The 20,902-nt window shown below is 45.2% G+C and overlaps 1 protein-coding gene across 1 annotated transcript; it reads left to right on the top strand.

Annotated features, from left to right (window-relative positions):
* The first annotated feature begins 101 nt into the window (after nt 1-101).
* Nucleotides 102-19,713, top strand: SYNGR3 (synaptogyrin 3). Its single transcript, XM_001363198.4, has 4 exons — nt 102-7,820; nt 15,236-15,473; nt 15,615-15,757; nt 16,318-19,713. Exons 1-4 carry the CDS (start codon nt 7,722-7,724, stop codon nt 16,525-16,527), a joined length of 690 nt encoding a protein of 229 aa, XP_001363235.1. The 5' UTR covers nt 102-7,721; the 3' UTR covers nt 16,528-19,713.
* Nucleotides 19,714-20,902: the final 1,189 nt, after the last annotated feature.

Below are 20,902 nucleotides of genomic sequence, written 5' to 3'. Positions count from 1 at the left end.
TGGAGAGCTTTTTGTTGGGGGGTTTGGGGGGGTGGAACACACATCAAGTTCGTTCCTGGTCTCTGTATGTGAGGGGATAAAAGTTTTAGATTTGTCTAGTGGTATAGACTCAAGTTAACCTAAACATGTCTTCCAAGAATTACCCCTTCCTTTAAGCAGAAAGTAACAACTACTGTCATTTAGTCTTCCATCATTATTTGGTCTACCAAGCCCTGGAAGAGTTAATGTGGTGCTATAAGGTCCTGAGTTGTGGCTGAGGTTGAGGTGAATAAGAATGCCCCAAGCAGCGAGGAGTCAGCAGTCTCAACCACAGCCTGAGATCTGAGAAGTTGGCAAGATACTATCTCAATCCCCTCAATTTGCTGGCATCTCTCTTGACTAAAGTGTAAATGAAATTATCTAGCTTATTCTGAATCAGTGTTAGAATTTTTTTTTTCCAAAAGCTTGAAGAGATACCATGTTTAGGGGCTGGACTGCTTGTGCTACCTTTCCCCCTACCTGAGGTGGTAGTGGTCTTTTTTTTTGTAACATAGAATTTTGATCCTGGGTTAGCTACAGATCAGCCACTGGATGGATTTAGCTGAGGCAGCTTATGGCTTTTGCTTCAGTCCCCATGTCATCTTCTTCACTCCCTCCTGTGAGTGTGCCTGCCTTCGTGCCCTATATCTACATTCTCTCCTATAGAATCACTCCAGGTTAAAAGAAATCTTGGAAAACTTCTAATTAAAATGTTATGTTTATCTAGTTCCCTGAAGTTTACAAAGCTCTTTTCTCGGGGCAGTGCTATGAGACATTGAGTTTGTTGTGGGAAGGGGGAGAGACTAAGCTTATGGTTTCACTGGTCTTGAGGGCTCTTCAGAGGCAGGTCTTTTTAGCGAAAATATCCCCATTTTATGGATAAAAGAAGTAATAATTAGAAAAATTAGGCATAATTTTTTGGAGCTGAAATTCATAGGCAAACTTCTTAACTATAAATCTAACACTTCCATTTTACTATTTTGCTCTCTGGTCCAACCCTCCCCATCTACCCCTTAATTTGCAGGGGAATTGGGCTCAAAGAGTTAAAGGTCCTTGCTCAAGGTTACCCATCACGTTAAAGCTTGGCTGCTTCACCTCTGGACCTAACAGAAGCAGAAACTGTGTGGCAAAAGTTGTATAGTGGCTGTTCCTATCAATTAGTAGATCAGTTTCCCTTTCCCCAATCTGTCATAAGCCTCACAAATAGACTCAGGTCTTCTTTCAAAGTTCAGATACTTCCATTTAGATGTCAAGGATATCTTGTGTCCTCAGATGATGATGAGTCTCAGAAGGGAAATAAGATAGTTGGAACCCAATGGTAGATCACACCTGTTTTTTTCAGGTATTCTCTCTCTCTCTCTCTCTCTCTCTCTCTCTCTCTCTCTCTCTCTCTCTCTCTCTCTCTCTCACTCTCTCTCTCTCACTCTCTCTCTCTCTCTCTCTCTCTCTCTCTCTCTCTCTCACTCTCTCTCTCTCACTCTCTCTCTCTCTCTCTCTCTCTCTCTCTCTCTTTCTCTTTTGGCTCCAAGGCAGAAGAGTGGTAAGGGCTAGGCAAAGGGGGTCAAGTGGCTTGCCCAGGGTCACACAGCTAATAAGTGTCTTGAGGTCAGATTTGAACCCAGGACCTCCCATCTCTAGGCCTGACACTCAATCCAATGAGCTACCCAGCTGCCCCCTCAGATATTCTCTTAATTCACTCTGGCCTAGGCCCTTCTCCAGGAGCTCTCAGCACCACGCGCCCAAAGGAAATTACTGCCCAGAATCCTGTCACCATGAAATACACTAGATTTGAAGGTAGAAGATTTGGGTTGAATCTCTACCAATTGCTACCTCTTTTTGACCATTTGTTCATGCTTAAAATTAGAAAGTTAGGTGATATTTAATAATTAAATGATACATATTTTTATACATAAAGTAGTGATGGAGAATTTCTACCCAAAGAGAATGACCATTAGGAGGTAGGTAACAGTGGGATTGTCCTTTTTTCTTTCAAGGGGAGACAATGTTGTATACTAGGGAGTAGCTCTCCTTAAGAGTCAGCAGTTCACTTTTTTTTAAGTAAATTTTAATTGATATTTTCTGTTTCTTTTATCACTATGGTTTCCCATCATCTCTCCCTCACCCCAAAGAGCCATTCCATATGACAAATAGCATTTTTTGGAGAGGAAAAAAAAATTAGCACAACTGATCAATACATTGAGAAGTTAAAAAACTTGTATCATGTAACACACGTGGACCTTTCACCTCCACGAAGGGGTAGGTTGGATATGTCTTTTGATATCTCTTTATTTGAGACCCACTTGATCTTTAAAATTTTATTACATTTATTTTTGATAATTCGGTGTGTCCTTTTTCTTTCCATTTACATTGTTAAATTATTGTGTATATTCTTGGTTTTGCTTGCTTTGCAGCAGTTCATACAGATCTTTTACATGCTTTCCTAAATTCATACACCTCATTTCTTACAGCACAGTAACATTTCATTACATTCATGTACCACCACTTGTATAACCATTCCCCAGTTGATTGCCTACTTTGTTTCCAGTTCTTAGCTGTCACAAAAATTGCTACTATAGATATTTTGGAGTATATGGAGACTTTTCTTATAGATGTCTTCATTGGAGTAGAAGCCCAGTAACAGAATATCTGGTTCAAATATATGAATATTTTAGTCTCTCAGTTTTTCTGTAAGTCCAGTTTTCTTATAAAATGCAGAGGTTGGAGTAGGTTGACCTAAGATCTTTTTCAATATTCTATATGATTATCTAGGTTGATCTCTAACCCTATTCTAAGAGCTAATGGAACAGTGTGGGAAGATTGACTTTATGTGACCCATACATGCATTTGATTTGCATCATGCAACTAAGGTGGGGGGCTAGGTTTGGGCTCTACAGAAAACATTGGAGGAAGCTAAGAAAATGACCCCAACCTAGTTGAATAGATAAAATCCTGGACATAGGCCAAGTGGTGTACAGGAAAACACACTGAACTGATGAGTCAGGAAGACCTAGGTATTGATCCCAGCCCTGATACTTAGCTTTGGCTAAATATTCTCACTAGAAAGTGGAATTTATTGTCTTATTGCCTTTTCCATGGAGCTATTAAAAGATAATGAATGAAAAAATGACTTTATAAACTGGAGCCCTATGTTCAAAGTATGTTCCAGCCTCTGGCTAATCTGGGAAAGTAAGGGAGAAGTCTGTGCTTTTTTAGTATGAAGGGGAACTTCCACCCTGACTAGAATTACTTTGAAGGGAAGGAACATTTTGACATCTTGATGTCAGTTAAAAGATATTCTCTTGAAATCATCTTCTTCAACCCTCCTCCCAGACTTCTCTATTACTGTTGAAGACATAGCCATCCTCTTATTCTTCAGGGTCTCCCAGTGAAATCCTGAACCCTACACTTTTTGTTACCCCTCATATCCAAGCTATTGCCAAGTTTTGTGTCTTTCGCCTTTTCAAAATCAAATATTCCCACTTCCCTCTGACACTACCACCACCCTTGTCCAGGCCTTTATCACCTCATAACTGTACCATTGCAATAACTTGCCTGTAAGTTTGGTGGCTTCCAGTCCCACTTCACTCCAAATTCACCCCCCAAAGTGATTTTCCTAAAGCATAGTTCTTGTCAGTTCCCTATTCAATAAACTCCCATGGCTCTTTATCACCTCCAAGTTCAAATATAAAAACCTCTTTGGCATTCAAATCCCTTTTTAATCTAGGTCCCCCTTCCCCTATCCTTCTAGTCTTTTTACACTTTATACCTTAAATGTAGTCTATCCAGTCACACTGTCCATCTTGCTGTTTCTTGCCCATGACACACCATCTCCTAATTGGATGTTTTTTACTTGTCATCTCCCATGCCTGGAATGTTCTTTATGTCTGCCTCCTGACTCACCTGGCTTTCTTCAGGTCTCCGCTAAAAATCCTACCTTCTACATGAAGCTTCTCACAAGTCGATCAATTTCAGAGTCTTTTCCTTCTGTTGATTATCTCCAGTTTATCTGAATATAGTTTGTATATATTTATTTACATGTTGTCTCTTCCATTAGATTGTGAGCTCCACGAGGGCAGGGACTGTCTTGCCTGTCTGTATCTCCAGTGCTTAGCCCAGTGCCTGGCACATAATAGGTACTTAATAAACAATTATTGACTGATTCTTGGCAACAGCTTGGCTAAACTCAAACTTGTAGAGGTAATAGAGCTTTACTCTTTGCATTATGGACATAATTAATCATAATAAATCATAATATTTAATAACAGACAACATTTACATTACATTTCGGGGTTTGCAAAACAAACCTTAAATCTCATTTGATAAAAAGGCCTGCTATCCATAATAGGGAATGAGGAAATTTGGTCACGTTGGTTCAGTCTCCATCCCTTTATCTACAGTGCCTACCAGACTGTTGTCCTGCTGCCTACATCCTTAGCCCATATCTAACACTGCTTCTCAGTTTAGGCCTTCCTACACAAAAAAAATTCCCTCTTCCCTACCTTGATCAAATTCAGATTGGAGGATGTGTGACTGAGGGCTAATTTATGGAGGCCCAGGAAATACTACCTCAGTAGGGCAAGATTTTTTATTCAGTTTAACAAGGAATTGGGAGTACCAAGATAAAATTAGACATTGCCTGCCCTCTAAAAAAGCTTATATTCTATTGGTGGGGGTGTGGAGGGAATATAAAGTAATTTGAGGGAGAGATCCCGGTCACCTAGGGGGATCAGATAGGGCATTCATTAAGGTGGTAGCACCTGTGCCCTCTTTTGGAGAAACCCAGGAGTTCTATGAGGTAGTACTAGGTTCAGGCATTTGTAACGTGTAGGAAATAGCAAGCAGGCCAGTTTGACTGAAATGTCCACAGAAGAATACAAGCAGTGTCTTGAAGAGTTTATGGGAGTTAGATTTTAATTATATTTTATTCTAGACTAGGGAACAAGCCCCTGAAGAATTCTAAACAAGAAAGTAATGTGGTTAGACTCATTTTGAAAATATTATTTTGGAAACTATGTGGAGATTGCATTAGAAAGGGGAGAAAGACTCAAAGTAGGGAGATCCATTATTGAGGGTATTTCAGTAATCCAGATGAGAGTCTGAATTTATAGGAGTAAAGTGGCCTTGGGATTGGAGGGAAAAGGATATGGGTGCAAGAGATGGAGAACTGACAAGTTTGGGCAGCTGAACCATAATGAACTAGAAATGTGAGCTCTTATGGGACTATGGAGAAAATGGAGGTGTAGTGAATTGTCCAGGGTTAGTTACGTGGGTAGTAAATAGTCGAGCTGTGAATTTGGATTTGCAAAACCTGATTCCAAGTCCAGTGATCTTTCCACTATATCATGGTTATTAAGAGCATATCCTGCCCTTTTGCAGCTATCCCCAGAGGCAGGGGACACACACCACTACCTGCACTAGCTTCAGAGTTTCCTTTCTTTCCAGGAAAGAATCAAGGGTTGGGACATCCCAGGGTAGCCAACTAAGGGACAGTCAAGAGGAATCAGAATTAGCATATTGCCAATGGCAATTCATAGGCTAGGGTCAATGGATGATGGACACTTCAGGAAGAAGTAAAAATGTCATTGGAACAGCTCCAAGCTAATTGTTAAGCATGGGGGAATAAAAGCATTGTTATATGCTACTTTTTTGAGTGCCAAAATTATTTCATGCCATGGCATAGTAGGCCTGGTACCAGAGTACCAGCAGGTCTTTGCCCTGTGAAGTATGCTGTGGCATTCAGGAGCTAGGGAATGCTTTCCCTTGGCCAGGATCGATGCAGGTCATACTGATACTTGCCATGGTCCCAAAATTTTCTTCCCATCTGCTTTTCTTCTGCCTCAGGCTATAAGGGCTCTTTCAGGTAAGCTCTGGAAGTGCAAGGATTAAGGTTAGAGTTGTAAAAGTTGCAGAATGTCTAGTAAGTTTGTGGAATGACTCAGTTTGCAGAGTGTCCACTTAACCCTAAGACTCTAGATTCCTGAAATCCCAACCTCAGGTTACCTGCCTCAGATCCCAGGATGATGCCTGATCCCTTCTCATCTACTTTCCCTTCCTCAGATCCACTCCAGAAACATCTTTTGTAAAACTGGCATAAAGATTATCCAGGCCCCTCTTGCATATGTATGAATATATATATGCGTGTGTAGGTGGGGAACCACATGTGTATGCTTTAACTCAGCCATCCTGTATGATCTGAATCTGTTCCTGTTCCTCAGAGATGTGGAAAGTGAATGAAGAACTGAGAGAAGACTTGGAAACCACTGTGTCACCCCAGTTCTTATCCCTATGGCTCTGGTCTCTTCTCTCTTCCCCTATCTCCTCTCCTAGCCTGGGAGAGAGCTAATTTCACATTCCTATTTTATTGGGCTGTAACTGAATTGAGAAAACTAGTTGTCTCAGCTTGGCAAAAACCTGACATGGCGACTAAAGAAGCTGGCACTACTTGGGGTTGTAATCCCATTACACACTTGGAGCCCACCAAAAATTGCTTCAGAGAGACTTGAGATTGGAATCTAGATTTATCTCTTTAGCCAGAATGGAGATTCCCTCCTCCAACAGCACTGAGACTTGTTAGCCTAAGCACCTTCCCTGCAGCACACCAGACACCTTTCCCCCAGACCCGCACTTTGTCAGATGCCATTTCTCCATGGTCACCCATCAGGCAGATTCTTTTTGGAACCATCTGAAATGTGGAGCCAGAAATCTGTGCCTATATGACTAGAGAAAGCAATATTTTCCCTGATCTCTGATCTCCTGATCCCTGATTTTCCCTGATCTCCTGCAAACCACTCTAGATGAGTTGATCATGGAACCTGGGATCTAGCTAAGAATAAAGCCTAAATCCCTCATTGCTAGAAAAGACTGGGAGAAATGACCAGCCAAGGTCATGCAGCCAAGGTTAGTGATTAAGCTGTCTGGCTTCCAGCCACGTGTTGAGACAAGGTTCTGGGCTGTAGAGGCAGAGACCAAGTGGTGGTATGCCATCCTAGAGAGTGCCCAAGACTTGGGGGGTGGCGGGGAGGACTCGAGAGGCCTTGTCTTGGCTCCCACTGGGGCCTAAGCAAGTGTCACTTCCCAGATGAACTAAGTGTGACTGGCTCTGTCATCATAGCCGATTCCCCTGTCCCCACTGCAGACGCCTCCTTTCTTCCCAGTTTCCCTGCCCTTTTCTGCAGAAAGGTCTGTCTCAGTTCTGTCCCTCAGCAGCTCATCTGGAAAGTGACCGGCGCTGGCCAAAGCTGCTTACTGACACGCACAAACATCTGTAGCTATGAGGGAGGGCTATTTAGCGGCAAAGGTTAGTAAGAAATACCCGGGGATGGCTGGAAGGTCCGTGGGGAATCGTCAGTGCTAGAGCCCCGTGGCAGCAGCCAGCACCTAGTAGGGATGGAAAGGGTGACCAATGGAGGATCATCCTCGGCGGGATTTTCAGTGGCTCTAGTTAATGGAATGGGCAAGGTGCGGGTTCTGGTGAACCGGCTTTCTAGGACCTAATGTGCGGTGGGATGAGGAGCAGACAGGCGGGGGTTGGTTCTGCACGCTCCCGCGGTCTTTGTGCGCACGCCCGCGGGAGGGGGCGCGCGTCTGGTTAGGGACTCGCGCTGCTCGGGCGGCGGCAGCGGCAGCGACAGTGTCGGCGGCATCTTTGGGGGCTCTCAGTCTAGGGCCAGCCAGACTGACTGACTGACAAACGGAGACGCGCAATGGAGGGGGCTTCTTTCGGAGCTGGCCGGGCTGGAGCCGCCCTGGACCCCATAAGCTTCATCAAACGTCCCCAGACCATCTTGCGGATCACGGCCTGGGTAAGAGCGCTCACAGCCAAGCCGGGAGGGCCCCCTGGAAGAGGAGGGGGTGAATGGGCCCCGGCGAGGGCGGCAGGACTAATAGGGCAAGCCCAGATCTGACTTCCCCAGGATTGGTACTATCCCTTCCTAGGGGAGACACTGAGGTGAGGGTGAGGGGAGAAGCGTTCACTTTGCCCCACAATGCGTAGGTGAGGTTGAGATGGGGGTGGGGGAGACGGCCATTTGAGGGGTCATTGAGCTTCCAAATAGAGTCCAGTGTGAACAGGTACCGGATCCCTAAACCTGGGGTCCCCCGCCCCCCTATTTTCCCTTATTTCCTAGTTAACCTGTTTGTCCCTCCCCGCCCAAGCTCTTCTGGCTCTGAATACTGGAGACCAGCAAAAGGGGGGGGGGGAGCGGTGCAGGACCGGCAGACATTTTTCTTCCCCATCCTGGCCCATGCACATGAGGTTTGGGGGTGGGGTGCACCGCATACCATGTTTACCCATGTCCTTATAACCCCAGGTGATTTTCCCAACTACCCCCCACCACTACACGGATCAAGAAATGACCTCTTTGCCTTCTTCCAAGCAGAGCCAGGGATGCCCTCCCTGAGAGCTCAGATCCCCTTGAGACCCTTTGGGAGGGGCCCTCAGAGGTTCTGATGACGTCACCACCCAAGTGCTAGACCCAGGACTTGGGGGCGGGGGCAGCTACTGGTCGGAAGGTGAGCTGTCCACCAGCTTCAGGAGTAGAGGGAGCTGGGAGGGAGGGATTGGGGGTCGCTTGGCAGCTGCTCCGGTACCCCGATTATCCCTCTTCCTAATGGATGGTAGGCATCTTCCCACCACCCCACCCTCCACCTTCAAGGGGCTCCAAAGCCAGGTGTCTGAAGCATCCCTGCCCCCAGCTTTCGGGTCTGTCTCTCCCTCTGAACAATAGACAGGTTTCATTTCCCTGAAAGGTGAACAATCCTCTCCCTTAGGTAGGCCAGAATTGACCTCGCTGGGGACTTCAGGGTGAGGCAGAGAAACGTCTCCGTGTTGAGATGGGGATTGGCCCGTCCTCTGACGAACCCCTCCCCTTGAGGACCTGCCCTGGTAGAGAATCCTCATTTCTACCTGTTCCCAGACCATGTGTTCACAAGTTACATGTATGTGTTCATGAGTTGTATATGTGTTCATACTTAAAGGAAATCCAGCATTGAGAAACAGAGTAAATTAGGAAGTGGGTAGTTTTTCATCTGACCCCCTCCCCTATTCCTAGGTTCCTGTTTTCTGAGAATTTTTAAGGGAAGCAGAAGCTGGAAGAAGATTTAAGAAGTCCCTACTAGGGCTACTGGGGAGGGGAGGGAGACCCAGGCCAGGGTTGGGATAAAAGGGCAGAGATTGGTAATGTGTATGGTACCTCCTCCCTAAAAGGGGAAGAAAATATCTCTGATCTCCGAGAATCTCCCTATCTATTGAGGGTCAGAGCCATGTTTCTCTATCAGAATGAGGACTCTCCAATCTTTCCCTCTTCCCTCTTTCCCACCTTCCAACAAAGTGATTCCCACGTATCTACAAAATAAAAACCATTCTCTTGAACAAATATTTATTAAATACCTACTAGGTCCAACCTCCTAGGCTAGTTGCTGGGAGGGATATAAAGAGGAAACAATACACAGGCTTCTCTTAAGGAGCTTACAATTTAGAAGGAGCCATGAATAACCAAAACCCAACAGTAACAGGTGTGGGAGAGCTCAAATGAAAAAGTATGAGTCATTCAAGAAGGAAATAGCCACTCATAGCTGGTGGGATCAGAGAAGACCTCTTGGAGGAGATGATACCTGAGGTGAGCTTGGAGGAAAAGGAAGGATTAGATTTAAGGGTGGAAAATAGAAACCATTCTAAAAACTGTAGAATGATGTATACAAAGGCATGGAGGGAGAACAAAATTTGGGGAAAGAGATTAGTCTGGTTTGATTTGTGTGTGTGTGTGTGTGTGTGTGTGTGTGTATGAAGAAGAATACACGATGGGCCTTGGAGGTAAGTTGGGACCCTGAATACAAGGTTAAGGAGTTGGTTCCTAAGTGATAGGGATCCACTGTTGAATTTTGAGCAGGGCCAGTAACCAGACCTCTGCCTGAGTTAAAGATGAATTGAGAGTAAGAAACTGCTAGGAAACATCACAGCAATACAAACAAGAAATAACTAGGGCTTGATTTAGGGTGGGGGCTACAGGAGTGAAAAGGAGGGGAAAGATGAAATAAACATTGCCAGCTTGGACTCCCCAGGACCCAAGATCTATGCCTTGGGAACTGCTGGGAAGGGACCAGAAATATGTCTTTCCTAGCTGGGGACTTAAGAGAATGGGGACAGCACTAGGACTTCTGAGGGAAGCTACTGTTTTGATCTGAAGAAGGGAAATCCATTCAGCCTTGAGTTTTGTTCTACTCTAGGGGTCTAGGGCCAAATTCCATCATTCATTTCTATCCCTTCTCCTTGACCTTTTCATTGCCAAGGCAGATTTTGCCTCTAGCATCTTGTGATTTTTGACAGCCATTTTTCTCAGCCTCAGGGCCTTCCCCCTTCTCTCATTTCTGGAAATGATGATCATTCACCCATCCTGTTCTATTCAGCTAAAGACAGCTGAAGGCTAATCCCAGAAACCAGTGAGTAGATATTTCAATAGGTCTGGGTTGCAGATTTGTATCAGAGGTGCCTGGTTTAATGAATGTTTAAGAAAAAAAAAAGTTTCTGGTTGGCAAAGGGCCTGATGACATAGCTTTTCCCCTGTAACCAGACAGTAAAATGAGGGCATGAAATTCATGTCAGAAGCTGCTACAATTTGGTGGGTAAGGCCCTGGGAGTAGGTGTGCAGATATTATTTGAGGGGAAGGAATGGGGACTAGAATGCCGAGTTCAACTAAAATGGGATTGGTTAATGAAGGAGGGCTTCACAGAGGAGATAGGGAAGGATCTCACAAGTGATCTACATATTTTTGCTGTCCAGGTTAGGTGAGATGGCATTTGTTCTAGAGAAGTCAGGAGACAACCTAGCCTGGAGCTTGGGGAGAGGTCAGGGTCTGAATTTCCTGGGGCTGCTTTTCCCCCAACCTAATCTTGGCTCTGATCCAGGCAGGGATGCTATTTCACCCTGCCTGGGCAACAGGTACAAGAAGACTCTGTTTGGAATAAACCAAATCTAACCACTTCCACCTCTTCCAGAAATCCCTCTCAAATTGGAAGTTGGGTTGACAGCAGAACATTTGAATGCAAGTATTTCCATAACCAGTTACAAAGCTGGGAAGTCTCCATTTTTTCAAGAGTCAAAGGGTGGGGCTGCCTACTCCAATCTCTCTCTCAATTTAATTGCTTTGAATTGGGGATGGATGGGAGGCAGAGCCACAGAGAATTATGAGGGCATGTATGTACACATATGCAGGCACACACGCATATTCTCTTCCACAAACTTGCACAGCATAGTACAAAGGAAAGAGTCCTAGACCAGGAGTCAAAAGATCTGGTTTCTAATCCCACTTCTGCTACCTTTGGATAAATCATTTTCCCATCCCCCTTCCCAGTTCTTTGTTTACCTGTATGTGAAATGAGCAATGTCTTTTCTGACTCAAATATTCCATGATTGTATAATCATCAGCATCAATAAAAGCAAGTTGTGGACGAGAGAATGAACAGAGAGAGAAGGATGAGTGTTTCATACCAGGGAGCCTTCTGGAGACACCTGATCTGAATAAGGACCATTCTTTCCCCTCTCCCCACATACCTAAATACTGTTCTAGAAATATCCAGTGATTTCATTCTGCTCACTACCAGGCAACAGGGACATATTTAGACCTCAGAGAATACAAACACGGATTCCAGAGACAGTAAAGTCAAATAACAGAAATGAAGAATCCAGATGACAGAGATAATGAATCAAAACGTTAAGAGAGAAAGAATCCAAATGTTCAAGACAGTTCAGCTAGATGTTTGGGGCAGTCAGGTGAGATGTCAGACGCTAAGGATCCAAAAATATGAGAGTAGCAATCCAGATGTCAGGGACCAAACTCCAATGTCAGCATCAGTTGCTAGGGAGGGCCATGTGCTATACATAGCATCACAGACTCGCAGAACCTCACAACTAGAAGGGACCTGTTAGGCAGCTAGATTGACTCCTATCTAAAAAAGGACCCCTCCTACACCTTACTCAACTCAACAAGTGGTCATCCACATTTTGCCTAAAGACTTAGCGAGAGGAAACTTATTTCCTCCCCGAGAGGGAGTTCCACATTCTCCTTTTGGATAGCTCTAATGAATGGGAAGTTTCTGCTTTTATATATATATATAACCAGCCAAAACTGACTTCTCCACAAACCACCTATTATATCCCAAGCAGAACAAATCTAATATTCTTGTTCCACATAAAAGTTCTCAAAAATATTTCAAGACAGTTGTACTGATTTCAACACCACCATGATATAAAGACAAAAATAAAACTATCCTTAGTGGGAGGAATATGTATGTTGTTCAGACATTTCAGTTGTATCTGACTCTTCATGACCCAATTTGGGGGTTTCTTGGCAGAGATACTAGAGTGGTTTGTAATTTCCTTTGCCAACTCATTTTACAGATGGGGAAACCGAGGCAAACAAGGTTAAATGACTTGCCCAAGATCACGAAGCTAGGTGGTATCTGAGGCCAGATTTGAACTCAGAAAGATCAGTTCTTCTTGCTCTAGGCCTGGCACTCTATCCACTTCATCACCTAACTGCTCCAGTAGTACTTATAATAAATAGTAAATATGAAGTAATTTCAGGAGGTCGAGAGTACTCACAACTGGCAGGAGAGGGTGGAGGATAAGATGAGGAAATCATGTAAGAGAAGGCATTGGAGTAACTGAGCTTTGAAGGAAGCAGGGAGAAGTGTACCCAGGAGGAGGGTGCCAGATTGGCTAGAAAAAGAGGTGTATAAAAGGAATACAAAACAACCAGAAGGTAGAATCTAGTGTGGCTCACTATGGAAGGTTTTAAATGCCAGGTTTAGAATTTTATATTTTCTCTTAGAGGTGAAAGGGAGCCACTGAAAATGTTTTGAGAACCCATCCTTCCTTCCTTCCTTTTTCTCTTTCCCTCTCTTCTTTCTCTTTCCTTTTTTTTTCTTCTTGGAACCACAAAGGCTCTTTATGATCACCATCTTTTCCCTTGATAAGTGTATTCTAGAATCATGAAAGGAATCCAGGACAAGTTTGCTGCCTCATAACTTGTGATTCCTCTCTCTTTCAAATTGGGGTAAAATTTGCCCTTTTCATTCTTTGCCTATACCCCACTGACTTTTCTTTTTTTCTTCTAATTTTTAATTAAATTGATCAGATCAATTTTTCTTCCCTTCAATCCATCCTCACCACTAAATAAAAAAAAGAAAAGAAACTCATAACATACCTAAGTCATGTAAAATAAATTCCTGTTCTGAGCATGTCTGATAAATGCAATCTTGAACCCATCACCACTCTGTCAAAAGGTAGATAGTATGCTTCATCATTAATCCTCCAGCATCATGGATGGTTACTGTGTTGATCAGAATTCTTACAGCTTTACAAGTTGTTATTGTATAAATTGTCCTCCTGGTACTGTTCTCTTCACTCTGCAACATTCATATGAATCTTCCCTAGTATCTCTGAACCATTTCTTTGGCACAACAGTATTCTGTTACATTCATATACCATCATTTGTTCAGCCCTTTCCCAAATAATGGGCTGTTTCCAATTCTTTGGTACTGCAGAATGGCTGTAAATATTTTTGTATACCAGAGTCCTTTTCCTATTTCCCTTTGGGGTATCTCTTTGGGCACAGGCCCAATAATGGGATTATGGTTCTAACAGTATGTTTAGTTTGCAGGAGTAAATTTTGGGGCAGAGTTCCAAATTCCTTTCCAGAATGGCTCCAATTCACAGGTTCACCACCAGTGCATTGGTGTGTTCTTCCAACATTTGTCATTGTCCCCCAATATTTTTCAGAGGTCACTGATGGTGGCCCAGCAATTGTATCAACCAGTTATTTCAGTGCTGTACACTGCAATTCATCTTGGCCTGATGATGAACTCATCTAGGACAGTGACTTGCCATCTCACTCATCTGGGGTTTTAACTTCCTATTAATCATTTTTGTTCTATTCTTTCGATCTAAATATTAATCTCCTTGGCAGAGAAAGCAAACAAAAAAGTTCACGAAGGAGGGAGAGTGAAGTTGAGGGGGGATTGTTGTGGAGGGCATGGCAGGCAGTCAGGTAGATCAGGCAACAGAGGCAGAGAATAAGGCAGGACAGAAAGGAGCCTGGCTAGACAGGAAACAAGAGCCTGTTTGCCCATTTCCCCATCTGTAAAATGGGGATAATGATAGCACCTACTTCTCAGGGTTATTGTGAAGAGTCAAATAAGATAATTTTAAAGTGCTTAGTACAGTGTTTAGCACATAGTAAACATAAGCACACTATAAATGCCAGTTATAATTATTATTTGGAGCTGATAGTTTTCTCATGTCACAAAGGCAGCATAAATGTTAGAGGAGTTCACGGTCCTACCTCCCTTTGCATTGAAAGTGTTACCACACACCTATTCCGACATCTGGACTACGCCTTCAGCAGTGTCCTCTTTGCTCCTCTCCTCCTGCATTCTGGGCCTCAGGACACTGCAATCTGGGGGTAGCAGCATTTAGAACACACCCTAGCCAGCCTCAATCTCTCTCTCTCACACACACACACACACACACACACAGAACACAGACACACATATGGCCAGAGACACAGACACACACAGAGACACAAAAAACATACACAGAGGCAGACACAGACATGGATAAATATACACACAAATATACAACACACACACACACACACACACACCCCAGGAACCCTAACCATTGGCAGCACTGACAAGGTGCTTCAGCATCTCCTCTTTAGAGGCCTTGGGACAGAGAGCAGAAGTCCAGACAATATACCATCCCTTGTTTTAGGGTGCTTGAATCAGGAAACTATTTTTTTGTAAAGATATTTTACCAATTCCATGTTATAATTTTCCATATAAGTTATATGATCCAAATTGTGTCCCTCCCTCCCTTCTCTCCCCCTTCCCTTCAGTTTTGATCAGGATGAGACATGTATTATCATGCAAAAATTTTGAGTCAGTGAACTTTAGAACTTGAACTTTAGAGGGGCCAGTAGGTGGATGGATGGCAAAGCTGGATTGAGCACGAAGAGAAGGCTCGCTCCCATCTTAGTCACCCTAAGATCCCTCTGTACCTCTAGCCAGCTATAGAGGCTCTGAAGACACAGTTCTTGGGGTCTTTGGGTCACTCTGGACCCAGCACACCACAGGCCAGGAGCCAGGCTTAAGAAAAGAGCCCCATTTATCAAATGGGAATGGTCCCCACCCTGCAACCAGCTCTGCTCTCACCCCCAGGTATTCTCCATTGTGGTGTTTGGCTCCATCGTGAATGAGGGTTATGTGAATAGTGACAGCACCCCGGAACTGCACTGCATTTACAACAAGAATGAAGGTGCCTGTAATTATGGCATCACCATTGGTATCATTGCCTTCTTTGCCTGCATCTTCTTCCTCGTCCTTGACCTCAACTTCCAGGAGATCAGCAGCGTCAAGGATCGGCGGCGGGCAGTGCTCCTGGACCTGGGCTTCTCAGGTGGGAGGCAGGAAGCAGGAGGATTTGGGGTGGTTGCAGGGGGGAGGGGGATGGAGATTGGTGGGGAAAGGAAAGAAAACAGTTCATGGAAGAAGCATCTCCATCAGCTTTCCCCACCTGAGTCATTCCCTTTGGCTTTAGGGCTCTGGTCCTTCCTGTGGTTTGTATGTTTCTGTTTCCTGGCAAACCAATGGCAGCAGACCAAGAAGAGTGAGGAAGTAAACCAGGGAGCAGATGCAGCCCGGGCAGGCATCGCTTTCTCTTTCTTCTCTATCCTCACTTGGGTGAGTATGGGACCAACATCCCCCAACCTTCTGTTCCCTACAAGAAGCCAAGGCTGACCTTGTCCCTGTGTGTGGTGCCAGAGATAGAAACTGGGGCTCTGGGATGGGGAACTTCCCCTAGTGCCATCAGGAAAGCCACCCAGCTAACCCCGTAAGGACCAGTGAATCAGAACCGCCTCACCACCATCTTTTCCTACTCTCTCCATCCGTTTCTTGCCACTTTCTATTCTCTGGGTGTCTCTCACCATTTCTACACCTTAGAGGGCATTTAATCGAATCCATTTTACAGATGGAGAATTCAAGGGTGGAGGAGTTATTTTGAGAGCAGAGCTGGGACTAAATCTGATGTCCTGACCACCAGTCCAACAATCCTGCCAAGCAATGCCCGATTGCCTTTGGCTTTCTCCACCTTTTTGTTTTGGTGTCTAGTGTCTCTCCAGCTCTCCTGTCTTCTTACTCTAGTTTCCCCTGTCACTATGGTTGTTTTCCTTTGTGGCCCATTTAGGAGTTTCAGCTTCTGCTGTTACATTAACCATCCTCATTCTTATCCCCACCCACAGGTGGCCCTCATGGTGAAGGCGCTACAGAGATATCGTCTGGGCACTGATATGTCCCTCTTTGCCACGGAACAACTTAGTGCAGCCCCTGGCACCAGCTACCCTGGATACCCAGCAGGCAGTGGTGTTGAGGGCACTGAGACCTACCAGAGCCCTCCATTCACCGAGACACTAGACACCAGCCCCAAGGGCTACCAGGTGCCTGCCTATTAGCAGAGCTGCCTACCCCGTGCCAGGGCCTCGGGGTACCGTGAGCATGTTTGGGCTACAGCTATGGCCTGTCCCTGTGGGCCAGTCTTGTGGACTCTGTACAGTGGTCTCGGTTCTCGTCTCACCTCTAAGGGTTAAGCAAACAAAATAATCACAGTGTTCCCTCTAAGTCTGAAAAAAAGAAAGGAAAGAAAGGGAGTTGGGGAAGGAAAGGAGGCCAATGGGTGGGAGGGAGGGAAAGGAAAAAAGATACATGTGGGAAGGAAAGAGAGGAAAGGAAAAGAAGGCTGAGGAAGAAGCCAGGAAGAGAACAAGAAGGTGGAAAATATGGAGAAGGAAAGCCAGATATATGCTAGAAAGGAAGGCAAGGCAAGGGGAGTAGACAGCCAAGTATGCTCCAGGAGGTAAGAGGCACAAAGAGGGAGAAAGGGAAGACCCATGCTCTGAACACAGAATGGCCTTAATTAGTATTAAAGTTGGAAGGGGAGGAGGGGTAAAGGGAAGAGAGGCAGTGAGTGTCCTGTCAATGCTTCTTCATTGAAGGAAGGAAACTGCGAAAGAGAAGTGTTAGCATGAAATCAAGAGCTCTCAATGGAAACTGCTGAGCCCAAAGCTCAGATTTTTGTAGGAAGGGTGCTAGGAGTCTCCTGACCCAGCCACAACTGTGCCCCCCTGGGGGCAGGCCTCTGAGTCTCCTCCTTCTCAGAGCTACCTTCCACCCCCAGGCTCTGAATCAGGACAGCCTGCTAAGTTGGACATTCTGATTTCCTCAGCTCCAGTCCCTAGCTAGAAGGGGATGCTCATCCCTCTTCTCCGACCCAAATACTATCTCCTTGGCCTTCTCTAGTAAATTCTCAGAATGAGTCCAATCCTCCTGGGCCCCCAAACCCTGCCCCATGAGGGAGAAGACTCAGGGTTTCCAGGGTGCTCTGCCCCATCCTTCCCCCACAGGCTGGGTTATCTATTCCCCATCCTGTGCCAGACCCATGGCTTCTCATCCCTAAGTCTGAAGGAAAAGATCCAGCTGAGGAAGGGAAGTCTCATGGCCCCTCTCCAGGGAAAACTATCGCAGCAATATTTTCCTTAGAGGGAACACTGACTCATTTTAGCAGCACAAAGGTACGTGTTAATATTTTAGCCAATAATCAATTTAAACGGTTCCTTAAATTGATTGTGAGATAACTGTCCATTGGGTATATTGTATTTTTCTATCTTGCTCTTTGTGTATTTCCGTGATCGCATTGGGCTTTCTATGGATGTCAGGGCCATTCTCAGTGCCCAGAGCCCTAGGTCCATCCAGCACTTGGTGGCTCCCTTCCCCAGATCCCCGGGCCACTTGGGAGAGAATAAAAGTTGGGGATGCTGCAGAAACGTGTACACAACCCCCAGAAAAAGTAGTTCAGGTTCCTGGGAGGGTATCCCTATTAGTGACTCGGGGACACCTTCCCCATGTCCTTCTCTGATGGGCTAGTGACTCTGCTCCCCAATGGCCAACCTGCCAAGCCAGGCCTAGGGCTGCAATAGACAGAACTGGGGAATGAACAGGTAGACAAGGAGAGAAGCTGAACATGGTGGCTAAGCACTTTGCCTTCTCTCATGGCCAGCCAGTCTGGGCTAGCACTGACCTCCCCCACCCTACCCAGTGTTGGGGGGGGAGGGGAGGGATCAGCTGGGACTTTCTGCCTGAACCTAACTCCCCAGACCTCTACAGCTGGGACTCAGCTCACAAAAAGGCAAGATGTACCAAAGGCAGCAACAGCAGCAAGAGCCCTGCCCCTAGGCCTGGCCCAATCCCTACTTGCATGACCTGGGCAGCTCCCAGCCCTAGAGTGTGCCCAAGTTTCCATCCGGGGAGTCCTTATAAGCAATTTTGGGTGTGGGTAGTACTGTTAAATAGTGTCCATTGTAGTCTGTCTTCCGTGCCAGTGGTTTGTCAGGTAGGGTAGTATGCCCAGCGATACGGAATGTAATTTAATCTATTCTTATGGACTCATTAGAGAAATCCTAATTAGAGTTGTTGGTGTTGTAGCTATAGAACATGCTTTAGCCTTCCTGTATTAATTCCCTAGATCCTTGCCTTTTTTTCCCCCATTAAGCATCCCTGCCCCAGCCATCATCCATTTTCCCTTGGTCAGTAGGGGCCCTGCTCTACCAGCTGAAGCAAAGCATGTCCATTCTGCTGCCATTCTGAGCATCACACGCCAACATTCCCATTACTGGCTTCTGTTCTCACAAGCTGCTGAGGAGCCTCTAAGGTGGCCTCTGGAAGGAACAGTCAGACACTGAAGCTGATGCCCTCCTTTGACAGCTACAAATACATGCCCAAGTCCAGGCCTTGGGGGTTACCCCTTTACAGAGAGGAGGCACATGCCTTGTGCCTGGCCTAGCTGGGCAGTGTGAGTGCTTGATGAGGGTAGGAAGAAATAAGGAAATGAAAAAGGGAGGTGAGAGGTCCAGAGCTCTGCCTCTTTTCCACGTTTAAATAATAAACACAAATGCATTTGACACACGGACAAGGAAGGCCTCCTGCCCAGTCCTGTAAACAGTGCATGCACACACCAACTGACTGCACCTACCTGCCTCTCAGGTCGATAACTGTGGCCCTGGCTCAGCAGTGTCTCTTCCCCAGAGAAGCAAGCATTCACCATGAACTTTGTTTACACTAGAATGACGTTATGGGCTTAAGTCACCTCATGACCATCTCAAAGAATTCATCTCTACCTTGAAACTTCTGCCAACTCTTTCCCACAGCAGGTGGGCTGGTTGGTCACTGGCAAGCAACCAGGGGGTGCTCCCTCCCAGCCCACCCTCCTGTTACAGAGTTCATTAGAGGGACCACTCACTCCTTGCTGGAGCTCAGCAGCCTGGACTCTGTTGCATTTAACCCTTCAATTCTGTACTAGTTTTTAATATCAAATGGATACCAAATGTGGTTTGCCCATTTAAGTTTTGCAGATACCTCTATTTAAAGGCAGGCTGCTTCCCAAAGCTGCTGTTGTAAGTAAAACTATGTACATTGTAGTCTAGGGTGGACTGTGTATGGAACCGTCAGTTAAAAAAAAAAAGAAAAAAGTTTACAATTTTTTTGTATATATATATCTCTCTCTTCTGAAAGAACAATCCGTGATTGTGTATTTTCAGTGTCTGTGTCCCAACTGCAACTTATTTTCAATAAAGAGTGCAAATGAATTCATGTGGCCTGGAGATACCAGGAATGCATCTATGCATTTCCCACCCGCTTGGGAAGCAGCAAGATGAAGTAGCCAAAAGCCCTGGCCTGGGGTTCTAGCTGTGGCCCTGTCCCCAACTTGCAATGGCCTTTCTGTTCTCTGAACTCTCTGCAATATGAGGGGGTCCCCTGTTCTCCAGGTCTTTGGTCCTCTTGAGTACTTACTGATTCTAGGGAATACCAGCAGGCACTCTCTGCCTCGTTCCACAACCTTTACTCTGAGAGTAGGGTGATTTCTGAGGGGCCAAGCAAGAACCCCTACTTTTTTTAGTAAAAGGGGAGAGATAAGGTAGGGTACTGCAGTAATGTTTCTTTTTTCTTTAAAAAACAAACAAGCAAACCCTTACATTCTGTCTTAGAATCAATACTATGTACTGGTTCCAAGGCAGAAGAGCCAGGCATGGGGGGCGGGGGTGGGAGTGGGGTATGTGTGTATGTTAAATGATTTGCCCAAGATCACAAAGCCAGGAAATATCTAAGACCAGATTTGGACCCTGGACTTCCTATTTCCAGGCTTGGCTCTCTACCCATTGAGCCACCTACCTGCCTCCTGCAGTAATTTTTCAAGGGAAAAACACTAGCACAGGAAACCAAACTTCTAAAAAATGAAAGTGTCTTTTATCACTGAAAACTAGGCTAAGAAAAACTAGGATTGTCCCAGTTAATCTAGAAATGGAAGAATAGCCAAAGAAAATAGTATCCATTTCATGGCAATGTCTAAAACCAATCCAACATGGTCTCTTGAAAAACTTTGAAGCCAGGCTGGAGGACTGGCTCACAGGGCAGTCATCTTCCCCAACTATTTCCTGGACCCTCTTGTCTGTGAAAAATGAAGTCTCCTGAAAGTAATGGTCACTACTGGATACAATGAGCATTCCTTAGAAGACAGCCTAGCTCAGTACCAGGTTCTGTAGCCAACACCCTTATCTTTACACTGAAAGGCCGGAGCTAAGACCCCTTCTTCATAGCAATCTCAGACACGACCACTTTTATTAGCAAATGTATGTGGATTACTCATAGTCTGGACCCAAGAAAGATGAGTTCTCAAGCTCACCTATCCCTAAACAATAGGCCAAAGGCCTGGTAGAGAATGGGGCCTCAAATGTACTGCAAATGCTACTGCTCTATCTTAGTTTGGGGAGTCTTGAG

Source organism: Monodelphis domestica, chromosome 7 (assembly GCF_027887165.1).
Source record: "Monodelphis domestica isolate mMonDom1 chromosome 7, mMonDom1.pri, whole genome shotgun sequence".
NCBI classification, from domain to species: Eukaryota; Metazoa; Chordata; class Mammalia; order Didelphimorphia; family Didelphidae; genus Monodelphis; species Monodelphis domestica.
This window is presented reverse-complemented; position numbering and strand designations above follow the sequence as displayed.